At 35.7% G+C, this 19,462-nt stretch overlaps 1 protein-coding gene and 1 long non-coding RNA gene across 10 annotated transcripts in view; one reads left to right on the top strand and one right to left on the bottom strand.

The window, feature by feature from the left end:
* The window catches only part of LOC141362474 (uncharacterized), a 16,006-nt gene extending 2,171 nt beyond the window's left edge, over nt 1-13,835 (top strand). Inside the window, exons 1-6 of one of the 6 annotated variants that reach the window (XR_012368259.1) lie at nt 848-894; nt 2,468-2,511; nt 2,586-2,629; nt 2,724-2,775; nt 10,932-11,026; nt 13,546-13,835. This is a non-coding gene — a long non-coding RNA (uncharacterized lncRNA). Of the gene's footprint in view, nt 204-847; nt 895-2,179; nt 2,630-2,723; nt 2,776-10,931; nt 11,027-13,545 lie in introns of those variants that run through there. The other 5 variants (XR_012368258.1, XR_012368257.1, XR_012368260.1 and 2 more) reach the window with 5 other exon arrangements.
* The window catches only part of LOC141362473 (tumor susceptibility gene 101 protein-like), a 30,846-nt gene extending 13,621 nt beyond the window's left edge, over nt 1-17,225 (bottom strand). The window contains exons 1-2 of one of the 4 annotated variants that reach the window (XM_073864579.1): nt 17,075-17,225; nt 16,883-16,970 (exon numbers count right to left, since the gene is read on the bottom strand). In XM_073864579.1, coding sequence (XP_073720680.1) covers nt 16,883-16,970; nt 17,075-17,119 — 133 coding nt within the window. In that variant the 5' untranslated portion in view covers nt 17,120-17,225. Of the gene's footprint in view, nt 1-16,864; nt 16,971-17,074 lie in introns of all 4 variants that reach the window. The other 3 variants (XM_073864578.1, XM_073864581.1, XM_073864580.1) reach the window with 3 other exon arrangements.
* Between the last annotated feature and the right edge of the window lie 2,237 nt (nt 17,226-19,462).

Raw genomic sequence — 19,462 nt, forward strand, 5'->3', positions numbered from 1 at the left:
ATTATTATTATTATTATTATTATTAAATCGTGTTAATGTATTGCTTTATTAATAATAAATAGTCAAAAGAACATAGAATTTCCTCCACTGCCTATTGAATGCGCCACACCCAGTCCAGTAGGAGGCGCTAATGACCCTTCAGTTGCCAACCGCCACTCAGGCCAAAAGCGCAGAAGAACAAAATAACCGGGAAAATCTGACAGGTAGTGAAGGGAGAAACGAAGCTTTTCGAAGCTTCGAATCAATTGAACCAATTGCTTCGAAAATTGATTCAGTTTTTCGAAGCAGTTCGAAACCCACACACGCTGGCGACCCCTGCTGGTCAAAATAGTGTAAAAGCAGATGTGTTGAAACATTTTACACTTTTTTTTTACAAAATAATAGCAAGATTTTTATTAAAATATGTTTAAAAAAAGTATTTAACTTAATTAAGACATAGTTAAAAGTGTATTATGTTTTTAGTTTTATTTAGGGCAAACAAATGAATAAAACTATCTACCCTTTTAATTATGCACATTTTTGTCATTAAATCTGTCTATAAACAAAAAGTAGACAACATGGCAGTGTTATTAGTCAGAAGGATAAATGTTTTATGAACTTTCATAATAAAACTGACCCGAGTTCACCTAAACTTATTAGACACTGGTCATGTGATCAACTCCCCCTAGTGGTGAACCATCAGATTTTCGAAACGTTTCGAAACAGTTATGACGTAATGAAGCCTCGTTTGCTAAAATCACGTGACTTGGGCCAGTTTGAAACAAGCTCCGAACCACTGATTCGAAACAAAAGATTCGTAAATGTTTCGAAGCCTCATGAAGCAGTGCTTCGAAAACGACCATCACTACTGACAGGACTGAGAGAAGAGTATAACAGCACAGCGGGGTTTCAGAAGTAAGTTTAAAATATTTAATATATTTTGCACAAGTTTCTTGCTGTCTAGTTTGTTACAGCCTAATTAGTCATTACTGTTAGGGGAGGTTTGCAAGTTTTTGTCGTAGTAATCGTGTAGCTTGCGGTTTACTATGGTTTCATACTTAATTTTTCTTGGGTGTTTTGTAAGTACGTCTTAATTAAATGTTATTGCACAATGCACAAAACTGTTCAGAATCTTTCAGTTTATATTATTCTGGTTAACCTAATGAATCATGTTCTTAAAGGAACAGTGATTAATAAGGCACTTACTTATGCAGTTAATTCATAATTTACAAAATACGATTTGTTTAAAAAAGGCAATACATTTATGTTGCCTAACAGTCACTTGAGAAATAATTCTAGAAAAATAACGTGTACAGACATTTTCACAGACATTGTTAATGTAACTGTTACATCTGCATGTAAATTATATTAGGTATGTTGCTAAAATTTTCAAAATGGTTAAATGCTAAAACGAGTTGTTCAGATAGAAAGAGCTTGAAAAAAGCTTTTAAATGAGACCAAGATCATGTATATGGGTTAAAGAATAACAAAATACTGGCCATTTGAAACTCGAAAATCATCACTTTATTTGGTCCCATGTTTTCCATTAAAATTCAAGAAAATGTGTGACCGAATCATGAAAATTATGAAGTTTTTAGCTATAACTTTTTAAATCGTTAAGATATTGACCTGAATCTTTCAGGATAAGCTGTTTGATATATCCTCTACATATTCCACTTCTGAAAAGTCAGATATATAAAAAAACAAACCACTAATTACACCAAATAACACTCTTTATTCAGTCTATATATACAGATATCATCTACATGGCTATACGGCTGCGTCCCATTCTTTACCATTCAAGCAGATTTTGGTAGAGGTAAAACCACCTTTGGTAGTCGGTCAAATTTCTTAAAATTTCGTTCACTTGTAGTTTAGCAATTAAACTAAATGTCTTTACAATTTCAAGAATGTCTTTACTCAACTTCAGCAAAAACAACGACTATTTTTCAAACAACCGACTTTGGCGAGCTCGCACGGCCAGTGGTTAAACATGAAAGGTTGTGACTGAAAACGAGAAGGTACCTATGGTTCTTCCGGTGGTGTTAACAATAAAAACTCAGAAATTTCGCCATCAACAAACCAACAGAAGCATTATTTTCAACAGCACCGCGCGCCGCCTGAGAAAATCTTGAGTTTCGCTGAGTGGAACCAAAACGTCAGCCGCGACAGCGGAGTTAGCAACATTCCTAATTATATAGATAAAAGCAGCATTCTGGCAACAGGTGGTGTGCTTTAGTTAATATATTTAAAAGGTTCATATCTAATGCATTTTGACATCCCTTATATTTATCTTTATGTAAGAGTTATACTTTTATTTTAGTGAGAGGGTTATGTTTCAGTGATTAAGCAGACATTGCAAGCAGGCCAAGCACTTATGCCTGACATGGCTGGAGTCAATACTACCTCACCAAAATTACAACTAATGTTTGGCTCAAACCTTGCCTAATCGCAGTGTTTTTCCCTTTTATTATTTCTCTTTTTGTAGGCCCATCAGAGTGAATTTCTGAGTTCTTTCACATATGCTGTATGGTAAGAGTGAATTTCTGCCAGTTGATACCGGTGACAGGTGTTAATTAAGTTTATCTTTGTATTTTTTATTAAAGGTCAGCGAATGGATGGATTATCCAGTCACGGTACATAATGAAAGGTAAATGGCAATTAATTAAGTAATGTACTAAATGTATAAACTGTAGTGTGTTCAGTAGCTACTAATACATTACCTCTATCACTCTCTCTAAAAGACTTGACTGAGTTAGAAGAAGCTGAGCGACTCTTCAGAGTGAAGATGTTATGGTAATGTAAATCTTACGATTTTATAATGTAGTTATATATAATATATCAGAGACAGCACGTCATTTTAACCCTGTTTTATGGTTAAAGGGGTTTTGCACCCTAAAGGTGCTTTTCCATTGCATAGTACCCTACAGGTAAGGTCGAGTCAGCTTACTTTACTTTGGCTTGGTTAGCTTTTCCATTGAGTTTAGCAACACTTCAGAGTGGGAGGGATTATAGGGGTGTCAAATGTATATAGCACGACATTCGTTGCTCGACTTATCGAGGCTGTTTTCTAAGATGGCTCCTGTCTGTATATGCGTAATGTACTGTCTTTATAAAGGATCTTCTTATTAGGGCTGACACTTTTGAGAAACATCAAGCACACACATCCCGCGCTTGAGCGTGTTTCTGAAAAGTAATTGTCACTGACAACAAGCACATATACATAACCTATGTATGCGCGCGTGCATATACATTAACCCTGCGCGTGCTGTTTGCTTGACCGTTTTTAATGATAGAGCACACAAACCATTGATATTTGAGAAATAAAACTTACCGCTGAGTTAAGCAGATCTTACTTCACTCGTCTATGTGACATGTGACAGTCAGCACGTGATCATTTTAAATCAGTTTACAAGACAAATGCTGTTGTTGTTTAATATAAAGTTTACATCAGGGCTTTGAACCTGAATTTTTTTCCCAATTGGTTCGTTCCGAACAGAAACAGTATTTTAAAGTTTCCGTTTTTTGGTTCAACCCTAAAGTTGACGTTCCTGAACCGGTTTGAACAAAAAATAAAGTTCCCGAACCGGTTAATAACGTTCCATGTCAGCTGTGGGACATAAAAATAAGTAGGCTGATCATTAGGACATTATTGTTTTCGCCAAATGTATTTTATACATCAAGAGTTCAGATCTTTGAAGGGCATATGGACAATCATGTTTGACTGGAGTTAGGGCTGTCACTTTTGAGAGAAATCAAATTCGAACGGATATCGAATATCATGCAATGTATCCGAATATATTTGAATATCTAGGTGCCCCCCGCGGGCATAAAAAAAAAACACCATAATGGAGATTCAATCACAAATTTATTAACAGTGACAGTCATAAACAGGACTGTCTGAATTATTATTTTTTACTTTTAAAACAGCAGGTTATCAACTTATGAATAACAACTTGTATGAAAAAAAACTATTCAGAACAGGTACAGACAATAACTTAAACTGCAGCAGGAAGCCCAAACGAAATTCGCGCCCGCAGATTTCGGCGGAAAACTCTGCGGATTTAATGCGCATCATTGATGCGCGTCATTGACAAGCAAACATATCCCGCGCTTGAGCGTGTTTGTGAGAAGCAATATCTTTGACAACAAGCACACATACATAGCCTATCCCACGCGTTTGTGAGCCGTCATTGACAAGTACATTAACCCTGCGCGTGCTGTTTGCTTGACCGGTTTTAATGATAGTGCACAAACCCTTTGATATTTGTGAAAAAATTTAACTTACCGCTAAGTTAAGCAGATCTCACTTGACTTGACTAGACTTGTTGTCTATGTGACGCGTGACAGTCAGCACATAATCATTTCAAATCCGTTTAAAGGATGTATGCTGTTGTTGTTTAATATAAAGTTTACATTGCGTTGTAAAAATGATGAAATTATCTTCATACATGCTAATTTCATAATGTGAACGTATTAGCACAAGCTTTTTACTCTTCTATAATATTTAATATTAACAATAAAATGTCATTTTATATACAAACTATAATTCTATATTGACATGCACATGAGGTTCATGTTGGTCCAATTTGATTCCCTCTCTTGCGCACAGTTGCCGTCGTCGGTCCCACTCTCAGCCTCCTTCCTATTACGAGGTGTTACTTAAAAAAATGCGCTACACATGGTATTTTAAAAACCAGATGGTTTATTTATTGTTCGAATACGGATATTTCATGTCATGTTCGAATGCATATTCGAATATCAAATAAAAAGTGACAGCCCTAATTGGAGTTGGGCCGGATACATTCAAATGCATGTGCTTCTGTGTGTACAGAATTTTTTTTTATTTTAGCGCCTTTTTGCGGTTAAATTGTTTAAAATCACTTAAGTGTTAACATTTGCAAGCCTTTGAAACACGTGCAAATGATCAACTTTCACCCTATTTAAATTTGCATATTAATCCGCAAATCGCATGCGAGCTGAACTGTGGGTCGTGATCTGTATAGATCACTGACCAACTGCGATCCGTTACACCACTAATTAGTATTAAAAATAAACAAACAAACATCTTGAGATTCTTGATAGCCTACAATATTTACCTCTTATGATTGAGCATTAGAGACTTGGGCTTGAGTAGGCTACCTGCTGGTGGCAAGCTTCTCATTTCTCTGAGCCAACAATGACCGGAAGTGAACTTCACAGAGTCAAATTGCACAGAAATCTTGTCAAAGAACTAAAAAAATAACGTTATTAACCGGTTACCATTATTTTCAATTAACGGTTCTGTTCTGGGGCCGTATTCACAAAGAATTTTAAGGCTAAAAGTAGCTCCTAACTGGCGAATTTAGGAGCAACTCCTAAAAATAATGGGCGTGTCACTCCTAACTTTAGGACTCCTAATTTTTTTCACTAAAAGTAATTCACGAAGCATTTTAGCCCTAAAAGTAGCACCTAAGTCTGGGACAGCTTAAAAGAAGTCGAGAGGACTCCTAACTCACTAAGACCTATTCACAAAGGATCTTAAAATGCCGTAGGTGCTGATCCTCCTTAACATGGACAGTTTCACCAACTCAAAAGCATTGCCTATACTTAAAAGCACACTTTAATGTAAACATATTGTTTATGACATTTGTTTCATAATTCATTCATGACAAGCAGGAAGTTTTTAGATTTACATGAAACAATAATGATATTAAATATTTAATATTGTATGCCAACCTGTTGCCATGCTTGCCCGTTTAAAGGCTGCAATCTCAACCCTTGACTGCGATTGTAATGCATACCACCGCCTCTCGCAGTCGTCCGGGGTCCGCGACACAAGCGGGAATGCTGCATTGATCTGCAAACAAATCCTCTCCCAGTGATACGCGGGGTTGATCCGAAATGAGCGGGTGCCTGCGGTTATGAGTCATCCAAAAATATTTTTTCATGATATTCGGGTCGCGGTCGGTCGTGTCATTTGAAATAAAAATGCCAGTTAACTATTTTAAACAATAACTACTTTAAAAAAAATGCGGGCCAGGGAGCGGGTCGGGTATATTTATTTTTTATTTTTTGCGGTCCGAGTTGCGGGCGGGTAGTTGAAAACATTGGTCGGGTGCCGGTTGTTTTGTACATTGACCCGCGCATCACTGTCTCCCAAGCTTAGTTTTGCTTGATATCTCAGTGCCAAATTTCCCTTTTATTATGTTTCTTTTTTCCAGCACCAACTGGGACAGCAGCAGTAACTGATCCTGCATCCAGTTGGGCTTTCTTTTCCGTTTTGGCGAGTTCATAATCCACCGTCATTTATTTATTACATTAGGCTTCTTCAATATGGGCAACATATCTTGCTTTAAGTAGTCTATTTAGGCTAATAGGATGTAAATTAATCAAGCAAGTGTTAATGCAATGTCGTTTTTTATTATTAGGGAAATGGCGGTTTTTATTTGGGTATTTAATTTCATTCACAACTTTTCTTTTATATATGCATTTCGATGGCATTACTATTATTATTTTGTGTAGGACACAGACATATTTCGATGTAATTCCATGATTTGGTGCGTCTGTGTTATGTTCCGCATGACAGCCCTGTCATCTAACAACCAATCACCGTGGTCATTGCGAGGCAGCTCGTGCATGAGAATTGACGTCATCCGTAGCAACGAAGACTCACTCTTAGGGGGCGTGCACACCAACGCTTTTACGCCCGCGGCCGGCGCATGTTTTCAATTCATTTCAATGGAAACTCAGCGTTTTTCAAATAAGCCAGCAGCTAGCGGTTTTTTTCCGCGCTGAAAACCGGCGCAGAGAGTTGAGAAATGTTCAACTTTGGAAGAAAAGCTCCGCTCGTCAATGTCAGTTCTCACGCGGCCGTCCAATCACAGTGGAGGTGGGGCGGGACAAGTATCACAGCAACCAACCGTCTCACAGCTGACGTATCAGAGCTACCAAAGCGCTTAGCTGAAGAACAGCTGGCATTCGGCGTCCTCAAGGCGTTTTCAGCCGCGTTTAAAAGTTTTGGTGTGTCCAGCCCCTTAGTTTAAGAGTTATATTTTTTCCTTACTAAAAGTAGGTCTGAAAGGCGTTGTGAATAACTTTTAAGAGAAAACTCCTAGCTAAAATCTTTTAGTGCGATTTAGGAGTACTCTTAGTGGTAAGATAAAATTCTTTGTGAATACGGCCCCTGGAACATATATTTCTGGTTTCGTTTCTGTTCCTTGCAAAACATCAAAAGTTTCTGGTTTTCGTTCCTTGAACCGGTTCAAAGCCTTGGTTTACATTGCGTTGTAAAAAAGATGATGAAATTCTAATGCTAATTTCACAACAAAAATGTATTAAAGGGATATTCCACTTTTTTTTTGAAAATATGCTCATTTTCCAGCTCCCCTAGAGTTAAATATTTGATCCAATCCATTGAATCTGATTAGACCATTAGCATTGTGCTAAAAAATAACCAAAGAGTTTCAATATTTTTCCTATTTAAAACTTGATTCTTCTGTAATTACATTGTGTATTAAGACCGACGGAAATTAAAAGTTGCAATTTTCTAGGCAGATATGGTTAGAACTATACTCTCATTCTGGCGTAATAATCAGTGACTTTGCTGATGTAACATGGCTGCAGCAGGCGTAGTGATATTACGCACTGCCCGAAAATAGTCCCCTGCCATTGAAAGTAACCAAGGGGACTATTTTCGGGCAGTGTGTAATATCACTACGCCTGCTGCAGCCATGTTACATCAGCAAATTCACTGATTATTACGCCAGTTTGAGAGTATATGAAGAGTTTGGTTCCAAAACGCGATAAACGCCATTTTTGAAAAAAATGAGTTACTGCCAAAATCAGTATTATATCAGGTCAGTAGTTAAAAGTAAATAATTAATTTTACGCAAAATCCAATACTCGCCGTGATATTCTGTCATCTTTTCTCCCTTTTTTACCAAAATGCGACAAACGCCACTCCTCCTTTTTTACAGAACGCAATAAATCCATTTCTGATATTACAGCGGACCATTCACGCAATGTAAACAAACAATGGCGGCGCGCTGAGTACACGGAATCCTAATTTTCCTCATCTACTTTGTACTTCGTGATCAACAAACAAAACAAAATAATACTTTAATAGCATTGCCAAACCTGTGATGGTTTTCTGTGACGGGAAAGAAACGTAAGCCATCAACAGCTAATAATTTCCGCGAGAGGCACTCGGTTGCTTGTTCTCCAGACAGCATCAAGCTTCTCATGCTAAAACATTGTGTTCTTAATATAACAAAGTAAGTGTTTTGGTTAATGCCATTAATGTTTATTTTTTAATCATTGTATACCACTAGTCAACTAAATAAATATAAAATGGTAAAGATGAATGCACATTTATACATTGATTTAATAGATTTATAGCATTTTGAAATAAAAAACTGTCATGGATTTTTTGCATTTTGTGGAAAAAAGAATTCGTTTTTATAATAAATCTTTGAAAATCAAGTTATGGATTTGAATTTTTTATGTTTTTATAACCTAAAGATGCTATGTGAAAGTTTGTAACAGAAAAGAGTGGTTTTCATCTTGTCACTTTCTTGGTATAGAAAACACGTTTTTACCGAAATTTGTCAAAATGGATTTATTGCGTTTTGGAACCAAACTCTTCATATTTTCTCGGTAAGAATCAAATGTTTAACTGAAAAGCTGAAAAATTAGCATATTTAAAAAAAAAAGTGGAATGTCCCTTTAACACAAGCTTTTTATTCTGCTATAACACTATAAACAATAATATATGTAATTTTATATACAAACAATAATTCTATCTATCTGGTTCGTGTTGGTCCAATTTAATTCAGAGCACATGTTTGGTTTGGTGTTTTCATTTTCATTGTAAGCCTTTAAAAAGTAATTATTTTAGATGCAATATTTACGGCTTAAATTCTCTTATATATTTTTTTAAATATTTAAAATCATTCCGCAGAATTATCCAAAAATTTTCCACAGAAAAAGCAAAAAAAGTTTGCATACCGACTTACACTGTTCTCTTTGCTTTTTAATTTTAATGAAACACAGCTGACTAAAACATAAAGGATTTAAAATATTCAATACTGTCCCTTTTGTTAGTCGCCACCTGTACGCCTCTAGGGGACATTTAATCTAAAGCTGCAACGATTTGTACCCGGAGTAACTTATTACAGGGTATGCAGAAATTTAGGCATAGGCATGTATCACGAGTGAGCCTGGGTTGCTCTAAAGCCTATGTTATAGTTGTGCGTAAGGTCTACACCGTAGCCATGCTGTAGGTTATCTGTAGCCTGATGTGCACCTCACCAAAATGTTAACAGCGCGTCAGTTCTACGCGGACCGCAAGCACTGTGATTGATCCACTACAACCCCTCCTGTCAGATATAAAAAACATGTGTCGTAGGCATTTTCGTTTGCGACGGTGAGAAAAAAGATTGGCCAAGTTGAGGAGTGTTTTAACTCAAACTGCACCAAAAGTTGCCTATTTTTTTTCCATCACTGCTGGTCTTCTCAAAACATACACAACAAGCTGCTTCTTCTTTTTCGTTTGTGAGTTAACTGAGTAAGCTGCTTCTTTTGCGGTTGAGATGCTTCTGTGGTTTTAGCGAGGATACTGCCCACCAGGAATCTGTGCTTGTGTTTGCGCGTCGACGCAGATTTATATATGAAAACCAACTAGGGCTGGGACAACGCGTCGACGTAATCGACGACGTCGACGCAAAAAATAAGTTGACGCAAAATATGCGCGTCGATTCATCAGACCCAAAAAGGTGGCGCCGTAGAATAGTAGCAACGCGAGTGGCTTCAGTCCATGCCGGTTTCACACAGCAAGTGTGAGCAGTACGTGCGGGCGCGTGCTTTTTTCAGCGCCCATGTTAACAAGCATGCACCCTGCCGCATGAGCAGCGCGAGCTCGCAGCTCTGTAGCAACAGTGCTGCAATCGTTTCTGCGTGGGTTCTGCTGCGCTGCTCACGCTCAATTATGTGAAAGTGCTTTGTTTATGGTTTAAATGCTCATGGATTGACGCGAAAAAGTGTCATTTTTACCATAAAATCATGAATGTGATGCCAAGTGTGTTTTAACAATCATGATTTTGAGCAATTTAACAGAAAGCAATGAAATATGTCACTGTTGCCAGAAGACTGCGCTTTCATTCACTCTCTGTCCAGCAGTAAATGAGTCCTAATCTATCTTAACAAACTTAAGAGAAAGAGATTTAATAATATATGTGCTTCTTAAGTCTATAATTGTGTTTATATCTGTCATTAAATGGACTAGAACAGCACGAAAACAATGTGGATTAAACAAATAAAAGTTATAAAAGTTACACTGACCATCAAAAGGCACATTAAAGAGGTTTTGCTCATAAATGCATGTAAAATAAAGTAATTTGAACTTGAGATTTTTATACTGTTACTAAACTGCACAGTATGAGCTGCAAACGCTTTATTGAATGCTACCTCTGACTAAGAATGCATTATTTTGCACTTGTATAGTCTTTTTTTTATTTTGAAATTTTAAGAGCAATGAACATATATTGAAATGTTTACATTCAGATATGTAAATCAACATGTATAAATTGCTATTAGTTAATTAATGGGGAGATAATCGAGAATCGAATCGAAGTCAAATCGGACAGATAAAATGAATCGTTAGATTAATCGATGCATCGAAAAAAATAATCGCTAGATCATTTAAAAAATAATCGTTTATCCCAGCCCTAAAACCAACACATAGCTTATGCTGAAGGACATACGCACAACTATAATTAGCCCTTAAGCATCACCTATTCTTTTAAGAAATGTTTCTTTAAAGGGATCATGACAAATATTTTGTTCTTTGAGGTCCACATTATTTTTGCCCAAAAATTTCCACAAGTTTTCACAAAATAAGGAGATTGTAAAGAAATGCTAGTTTTTTTATGCTTGTTACTTAAATGTTACTTATTTTATGCAAAACTTTTTAGAGGCCTGCCAAAAGATCCACCCAAAAGTGCCAGTTAAGGTGTAAGAAGAGTGCATTGCAGACACCTTGAAGTACGTTCCTTATCGTGATTCAAGAGTGAGTCACCCCCCAGAATTATGACAGAATTATAAAAAAAGTTATACATTTTTTTTTAATAATAACACATTAGTTAAATCAAAGATGCAAAAATGCATAACAAAAATACAGTTTTATTTCAGTTTACAAAAACGAGATGACTGAAAGTGCATATTCGTTATTTTAAAAAGGAACAATGTTTTGTTTTTATTGTGAGTGTACACACTGTTAAATGTCTTAAAGGCGGAGTCCACGATGTTTGAAAAACGCGTTGGAAAAGGAGACGGGCCGACTACCAAAACACACTTATAGCCAATAAAATCAAATCAAATGCCGGGTTGCGTATGTGTGGGGCGGGTCTATCAACAGAAGGTCCAGATTCTATTGGGGTAGGGGCGTGTTTGTTTAGGTGATTTCAAATATCAACATTGGCTTTCAAACATCATGGACTCCGCCTTTAATCCTATCCATGTGACCAAAAATAAGTATTTAAGCAGTGGCGACCGGTGACTTCTCTTCTAAAATATGTGTTTGTTACGTTATGTGAACCATGTGCATCATGCGTTTTGTTAAAATAAGTGCCTCCTGCACACACGTCGAAACGCTTACTTAAAGGAATAGTCTACTCATTTTCAATATTAAAATATGTTATTACCTTAACTAAGAATTGTTGATACATACCTCTATCATCTGTGTGCGTGCACATAAGCGCTGGAGCGCGCTACGACGCTTCGATAGCATTTAGCTTAGCCCCATTCATTCAATGGTACCATTTAGAGATAAAGTTAGAAGTGACCAAACACATCAACGTTTTTCCTATTTAAGACGAGTAGTTATACGAGCAAGTTTGGTGGTACAAAATAAAATGTAGCACTTTTCTAAGCGGATTTAAAAGAGGAACTATATTGTATGGCGTAATAACACTTATGGGAGTACTTCGACTCGGCGCAGTAACACCCTGCGAAGGGGAGCGGACTTTTCAGGCGAGTCGAAGTCTGATCGTAACCGTCTGATCGCGCGAGAACTGACCCGAGATTCTCACTCAGAGCCAGAAACATTGCAAACTCGTGAGACCTGCTGATCCGCGAGAGCCGCAAACTGACCTGAGATTCTCACTCAGAGCCGGAAACAATACGGACTCAAGAGACCTGTGAATCTGCTCTGACTCGAGAATCTCTCAACTCGTAACCGGCTGATCCGCACAAACTGTCTCTCAAATCAGAGCCGGAAACACTGCAGATTCGCAGATCTGCCGGAAAGATTGCATACTCGATACAAATACATAATTAAAATGTAAGTACTCTGAAAAAGAGAGTATAAAACTCGAGTGTCTGTAGATCTCTCATGACCATTCGAGACGAAACAAATGATTAGCTTGCGCGAATATCACTCTCTCTCGCGACCATGGCACCACCCGTTGCTATGGGATCTGCCCAGACATGCGCACACCTGATTGATTTGAACGTGCACGAGGCACTCTAGAAAGAGCACAAGCATGGCAGAGAAAGTGCATTCAGAACTCTCAGAAAGTGAATTCAGAACTCACAGTACCTGCATATCCAGTCAGCGAAGGCAAACAAGGCAAAAAGGGAATAAACGAAGCAATCAAACGAGAGTAAATATCACGTGGCTTTTCCTCGAGTCGACGATGCAACGTAGCGGTATTGTCTGTGGAGTGTAGTCCTCATCAGAGTCAACAATGCTTTCATCACGGAAACTCTTCCATGCAAAACACTGGCTTAATAGTGAGTACTAGAAGGCATCCTATCTGTTTATATTCCTACTGATAAAGTTAGGTGTATTATTACATGTGATTGTGACATGATGTTATTACATGCACCGCGCTCCTTCCTCTCCGCTTGTCTGAGGTAAATCCTTCTCCCAGCAAAGCTGTCGGTGTCACGCGTTCATGTGTTTTGGGGGCGTGGCTTTAGAAGAAACCCAGAAGGGAGGGGTGGAGTGAATGGAAAAATGAGCTGTGTTTAAAACAGTGGTGAGAGGTCTACAGACACTCGATTTTTATACTCTCTTTTTCAGAGTACTTACATTTTACTTATGTATTGATATATAAAGACAGTTTAAACAAATTTATAAAAAAGTTTTTTTAGATAATTCCTGCCTATCCTGCCTTTAACAAAGATACTGGAACAGGAGCTAACTATAAAGCCTTGCTTGCATAATAAATTATAGATTAGCAAATTGTTTCATTGTAAAGCTGAAAACATTTGCATTTGTGTTCACTGACAGACAGATGTACGTTTCTCTTGTTTAAAGGAAATTCATTTTGGTTAGATGTTTATTTGTCATTTTTAATGAATGCCATAAAAATCTGTTTTAATTTGTAATTGTGTAAATGTAAAAAAAATTATTACAGTTTTTAGCTACTTACATTTTATAAAATATATTGTTTCTGAATACCAGAAAACTTGAAAAGATTAGCTAATATTTTATAGTTTATAATAGCTGTTTTGATTTAAGATTTTATATTTGTCGTACTCATTGCACTGTATCTAATAAATTTTATTCTATTTACTTTACAGATGGGGCATGAAGACACAGGCCATGGACAGTGCTAGTTTTCAGCACTCACATCCCACACACACACAAATTTATAAAGTTCTCACTGATTCAATGTTTTTATTAAAGCTAGTTATGTTTTGCTGTCAATTTATATTTTATTGTCGTAAGTATTATGTTATTAAGTATTATGTTACATTTTATATCATTTTGATCTGTTAATGAGTTACGTTGCACCTGGAATGTTATCATTTAATAAAATTATGTTAAAAGAAAATGAAGGATCACTGCTAAGCTCAAAAAACATTTTTTTATCTAAACTTTGTAATGTTCCAAATAAATGTTCTCAGAACGTTGTATTTTTAAAAGAAATGTTGGTAGCAAGAACGTTGTGGGAGCAATGTTAAGCAAACTGGACATTTTAACGTTCCAAATGAATGTTTGTAGAATGTTATATTTTTAATTAGATTTAGGTGGTAAGAACGTTGTAGGAACGTTATGCTAACCATAAAATAACGTTCTAGCAACGTTAAGCAAACTGGACATTTCAACGTTCTTGGAACGTTCCAAACAAACGTTTGTGGGACGTTATATTTTTAATTAAATTTAGGTGGTAAGAACGTTGTAGGAACGTTATGCTAACCATTAAATAACGTTCTAGCAACGTTAAGCAAACTGGACATTTTAACGTTCTTAGAACGTTCCAAGTGAACGTTTGTAGAACGTTATATTTTTAGTGAAATTTAGGTTGTAGGAACGTTGTAGGAACGTTATGCTAACCATAAAATAACGTTCTAGCAACGTTAAGCAAACTGGACATTTTAACGTTTTTGGAACATTCCAAATAACGTTCCCACAACCAAAACGGAACGTTAGGAAAACGTTCTCAGAACATAAATTTGTTAGCTGGGTACGATGGACGCTTCACTATCCCATGATGCCCCGGGAGAGGAGTTATCCAACGAAGAAGACGAGGCATGCGGTTGTTTTCGCGCTGAAATGACATGACGTGATGACGACGTATGTCACGTGATGTAGGAACATGGCGGATGTAGTACGTCCGAATCTCATTCATACTACCAGGATTCATACTATACAGTACCTACTGTTTTAACGCTAAGTAAGTAGGTACTTCATCTAATTCAGTACCTACTATACAGTATGCGGTTTCGGACGCAGCCCCGGACTCCACTCGCTCACTTTCTCCTGCGTCTTTGTGCACCTCTCACCCTCAAACAAGGTCAGAGCAAGCGTCCTATTTTTAAAGTTTCTGCTAATATGACAGTTAACAGTAAAAGAGCGCTCACGCGTCAATATTTGATTGACAAGACAGCTTACTCGGTGGTTGCTTAGCAATATAAAAAGCCCCGCCGCACTGTATAGGCTGTATAGTCGCAAAACGTAGAACAACATTTGGTCAGACATCACTTTAAAATGGCATAAAATGGTGGAATGCTTTACCATCAGAAATTAAAACACTGAAAGGACTCAAGGTTTTAATACACATTTAAAGCAATGGCTAAAACTGAAACAACTTTGTGAACGCTGATTATACAGGCTACAACTTAATGTATACATTTGTTTAGATTCTGTGTTATAGTGACTACTACATCTATTTAAGCCCACATCTTATTTGATGTATTTATTGTATATATTTTAATATTTAAATTTGTGCTTCAATACTCTGTAATCTCTGTTTTAACCTTACAAGCCTAACCAGGGACAGGGGTTGCAAATTAGTCTTGGCTATAAACCTGTATGCATGGAATCTACTTTGTATTTTTTATAAAGCAATGTTTTATCCATTTGTCTCTGTCAAATAAACATTAAATAAATATAAATAAATAAATAAATCAAACATCAGAAATAAAGTAATTTACTGCCATTGACTGAATCACTTTTGTAAAATAAATAAGAATGAATGTTGAATTTATAGTGAAAGATAGGTACTGTATATTTGATTACTTTACACAATATAATATTATTCAGTGCTTTAAGTTTTTCAAGTAGGTTGATTTCTTGTGTGCCTTTGTTCTATTGTTATTAATTGTAACTTTTGTCATCAGTAAGCTTGAGATTATTTTCTTAAGTGACTATTATTTTTTTGTGATATGGAAATTGGTCAAAAGAATTCTGAAATGTTAGTGGCATTAAATTTCCATATGATAAAATTCTTATTAAAAGTAATATAACTTGACTGTGAAGTATATCATTATTGTTAGTTAAAATGACTCGTATAATGATAAAACATTTAGCTCATCGCCCACCCCTATATTCGCTATTAGCAAGCCATGTTTACAGGTTTGTTAATCTAATAGCGTGCAACTGTTATTCTGAATTATTCTAGATTATATTTACGTAAAACAACTTCAGCAGTGTTTTAGAAAAATGTATTCTCTCTGTAGTTGGTGACCTAAAGTGGTGTTGGAGGGGGGGGGGGGGCTGCAGTAATTCATAGCCCCGGGGCCCAGTGAGCTCTTAATGCGGCCCTGGGTATAATGTGAATTGTATCGGAGAAAGTTTTACGAAACAGTTTTATGTAATAAGTACAGCAACATACTAAGAGTTAATAGTTAAAATGTACAGGATATCATAAGCATAAGTTACAATAATCAGCAAATAACAACAATACAATTACAGTAGTTTACTGTAAACATTGTGGCGAATGTCTTTTTTATTCAGTTAAGTTCTTAAAGGAAAACACCACCGTTTTACAATATTTTACCATGTTCTTACCTCAACTTAGACGAATTAATACATACCTATCTTTTTTCAATGCATGCACTGCATCTTTGCACAGTGTGTCGTGAATGTGTTAGCATTTAGCCTAGCCCCATTCATTTCTTAGGATCCAAACAGAGATGAATTTAGAAGCCACCAAACACTTCCATGTTTTCCTATTTAAAGACTGTTACATGAGTAGTTACACACTAAGTATTGTGGCACAAAATACGAGTAAGTATGGTGGCTTCCTGTTTGGATCCTAAGGAATGAATGGGGCTAGGCTAAATGCTAACACAGTTAAAATAGTTGAACTTGAGCTTATTTAGATGAAGTAATGTAAAAAAAACATGTTTTCATGACATTGATCCATTTTTTTACAGTAGAATAAACTTTTAAAAAATATGGGATCTGTTGGATCTGGTTCTTATTAAACAAAATACTTGATTAATAAGTATGCAAGTTATAAATGTTGCATCGTGTACTGTAGCCTACATATCCTCTTAGACACAGTTTAGATTTGTTTAGTTATCAAAACTAATAAAAAAGGTCTTTGTTGAAAAGCAAAAATATGTGAGCATTTTAAGAAGCATAACAAGCACATATATTTTATAAGCAAACCTTTATCCAAATGCTTACCAAATCTGTCTGTCACTGCCTCGAGGTGTCTGTGCTGAGACAAAACCGTAGAGATTTCTGATAGGACCTCTGTCCTGTGATCATATGTCTTACAACACATCAACATACATGTCTTTAATACATATTCACATTTCATTTAAATTATAGAAAAGAAGCTCAATTGTGGAAGAGATGGTAAAAATAGAAATGTACCTTAGGTAGAATTCTCCTAAGATCCCAAGTAGTTGTAACTGTCATGACTTTAAATCAAATCCACCCAGGAAACTGTTAGCAGCGTTTACAGTACAGTACGGAGTACTTGGAACACAGGAAACTTAAAAAACTTTTATTGCCGAGCAGCCAATAGCAAAACAGTGATAGAAAGATTTGCTATTAAGCCATAAACTAAAGGTTATTCAGACTTGCAAATGAACAAGAAATAAACATTGGTGTGTCTAAAGCCGAAAGTATACACTGTAAAAAATTAGCTGTAATTATGCAGCTGGTTGCCAGTAACTTACTGTAGAAGTTAAAGACTGAAAATGTTTCATGTTCATTTAACTTTGAACAAACTGTTGCCAGTAAAAAACATAAATGTAAAATCTACAGTAAGTTACTGGCAGCTAGTTGCCAGTAATACCCAGTAATACTGTAATTTCTACAGAAATGTTTTACAGTGTAGGGACGTCTGCGTATGTGTGCCGTCCACATGACGTCATTCAGTCTGTATATCAGCAGCAGGTTTTTAGATGCTGCACTGTCAGAAAAAAAAGTACAAATATTGTAACTTTTTGATATTATACCTTAATTTCAGATACCTTTAAGGACCATTTGTGAACCAGTAAAATGTTAAGGGTACAAAACATTTAGGTTAAAAAAATATCTTTCCTGCCTTAAATTTTTTTGTTTAATCAACTCAGATTTGGGTGATTCTCACGAAACCATTGAAACACCACGGCACTAATGATTTTAGCTTTAAAATGTGTAATATAATAACATTAAAAAGCATCAGAATTAACACAATACTGTGTTCTACCTTGCACAATGTGTGATTTCAACATAAGAATTTATAATTGTAAATTTTATCTCATTTTCTGCTGAAATTCTCATTACCGCAATGTGTCCGGCTGTGTTTGAACATGCGTTATGTTGTAATTTAATCAAATGAACACAAAAATATTAAGAAAAAAAAAATAAATGGATGTTTTGCTAGACTACTTTAGATGACAGAAAAAATATTTACTGAATATTCATGTATAATAATAATGAAGAAAAATGAGGAAAATGATGTGTCCATGCCTGATGTTCTCATCCTCCGCAACACTTTTTGAGAACAGTTTAAGCACACATACAGAATTTTAATAAAGTTTGATTTTGAGTGACCAAGCACATGGACCAGTTACTTCAAGATGGCTACCAGGTAAGATCATTTTTTTTACAGTTAATTTGAAATATTGTCTTGTCAGAATGCTTACACAACATTTTGATTATCATTACCGCAACAGATGCTTATTAAATGTTAATTTAATTAATTGAAGCATAATACTTTGATTTTAAATGCATGTGCAGAATCTCCAAATTATGTTCTTTCAGGTTTGTCATGTCATTTTGAAAATATGTCAGTGTTGATGTTTTCTGACTGTTGCGGTAATGAGATTTTTTAGGACAAATTTTTTAAATTATGTTACAAAAAGTGTTAAATGATAAGTAAAAGTTTTTAAATTAATGTTCCCATTTACTCCAGACTTTGTTTTTCAATGTCTGGTGGGAAAAAAAGTAAATTTAAGCAATTTTTACATTTTCATGCTTGACATTTTTAAAACCAAGTTTTCGTGAGAATCACCCATTTACAAGTCATGTCAACTTATATTATTTATCTTGATAAGAGATGAGTTGCTACAACTTATAAAATGAAGTTTACCTATTTGAACTGTCGTAAAACCCAGAGAAGTTAAATTTACTTAAAACATTGGAGAAAAGTTGTTGCCCTAAAATAATTAGGTTATGTGAACTAAAACAAGAGTGTGTTTAACTTAAAATTTCAAGTAAATCCAAAATTATTCAGCAAAACAACATTATAAATATAATAGCTTAAATCTCCATGGAGCGGTTTCCCGGACAAAGATTAGATTAGTCCTAGACTAAAATAAATGTAAGAGCTGTTCAAACTGAAAACAAATTGCACTGACACATCTTAAAATACAATATCAGTGCCCTTTATTTTGCCTCAAAATGCACACAAGTAATGTTTTAGTAAGGCATGTTTGTTCAAACTAGTTATATTTCCTAATTAAACTAAGGTCTAGTCCTGGCTTAAACTAATCCCCGTCCGGGGAAACCACCCCTAAGACAATTTAATAACAAATATTTAAGTAGTTAAAGTTCTTATCAGTTTTTTTGTAATGAAAATTTTAAGTTCATTTCACTTGAATGTTTTAATGAATTGAATATGCCTAAAGGTTAAATTAACTATGATTTTTTGAAGTATAGGTCCAAAACTCAAAATATTAAGTGACGTTTATGTCATTGTTTAAGTAAAGACAATATCTGGGTTATGTGTACAGAGCAATTTACAATGAAATCCAAAATACATTAAACGAT

The sequence above is a fragment of the Misgurnus anguillicaudatus genome, unplaced genomic scaffold (assembly GCF_027580225.2).
Source record: "Misgurnus anguillicaudatus unplaced genomic scaffold, ASM2758022v2 HiC_scaffold_27, whole genome shotgun sequence".
Lineage (NCBI taxonomy): Eukaryota > Metazoa > Chordata > Actinopteri > Cypriniformes > Cobitidae > Misgurnus > Misgurnus anguillicaudatus.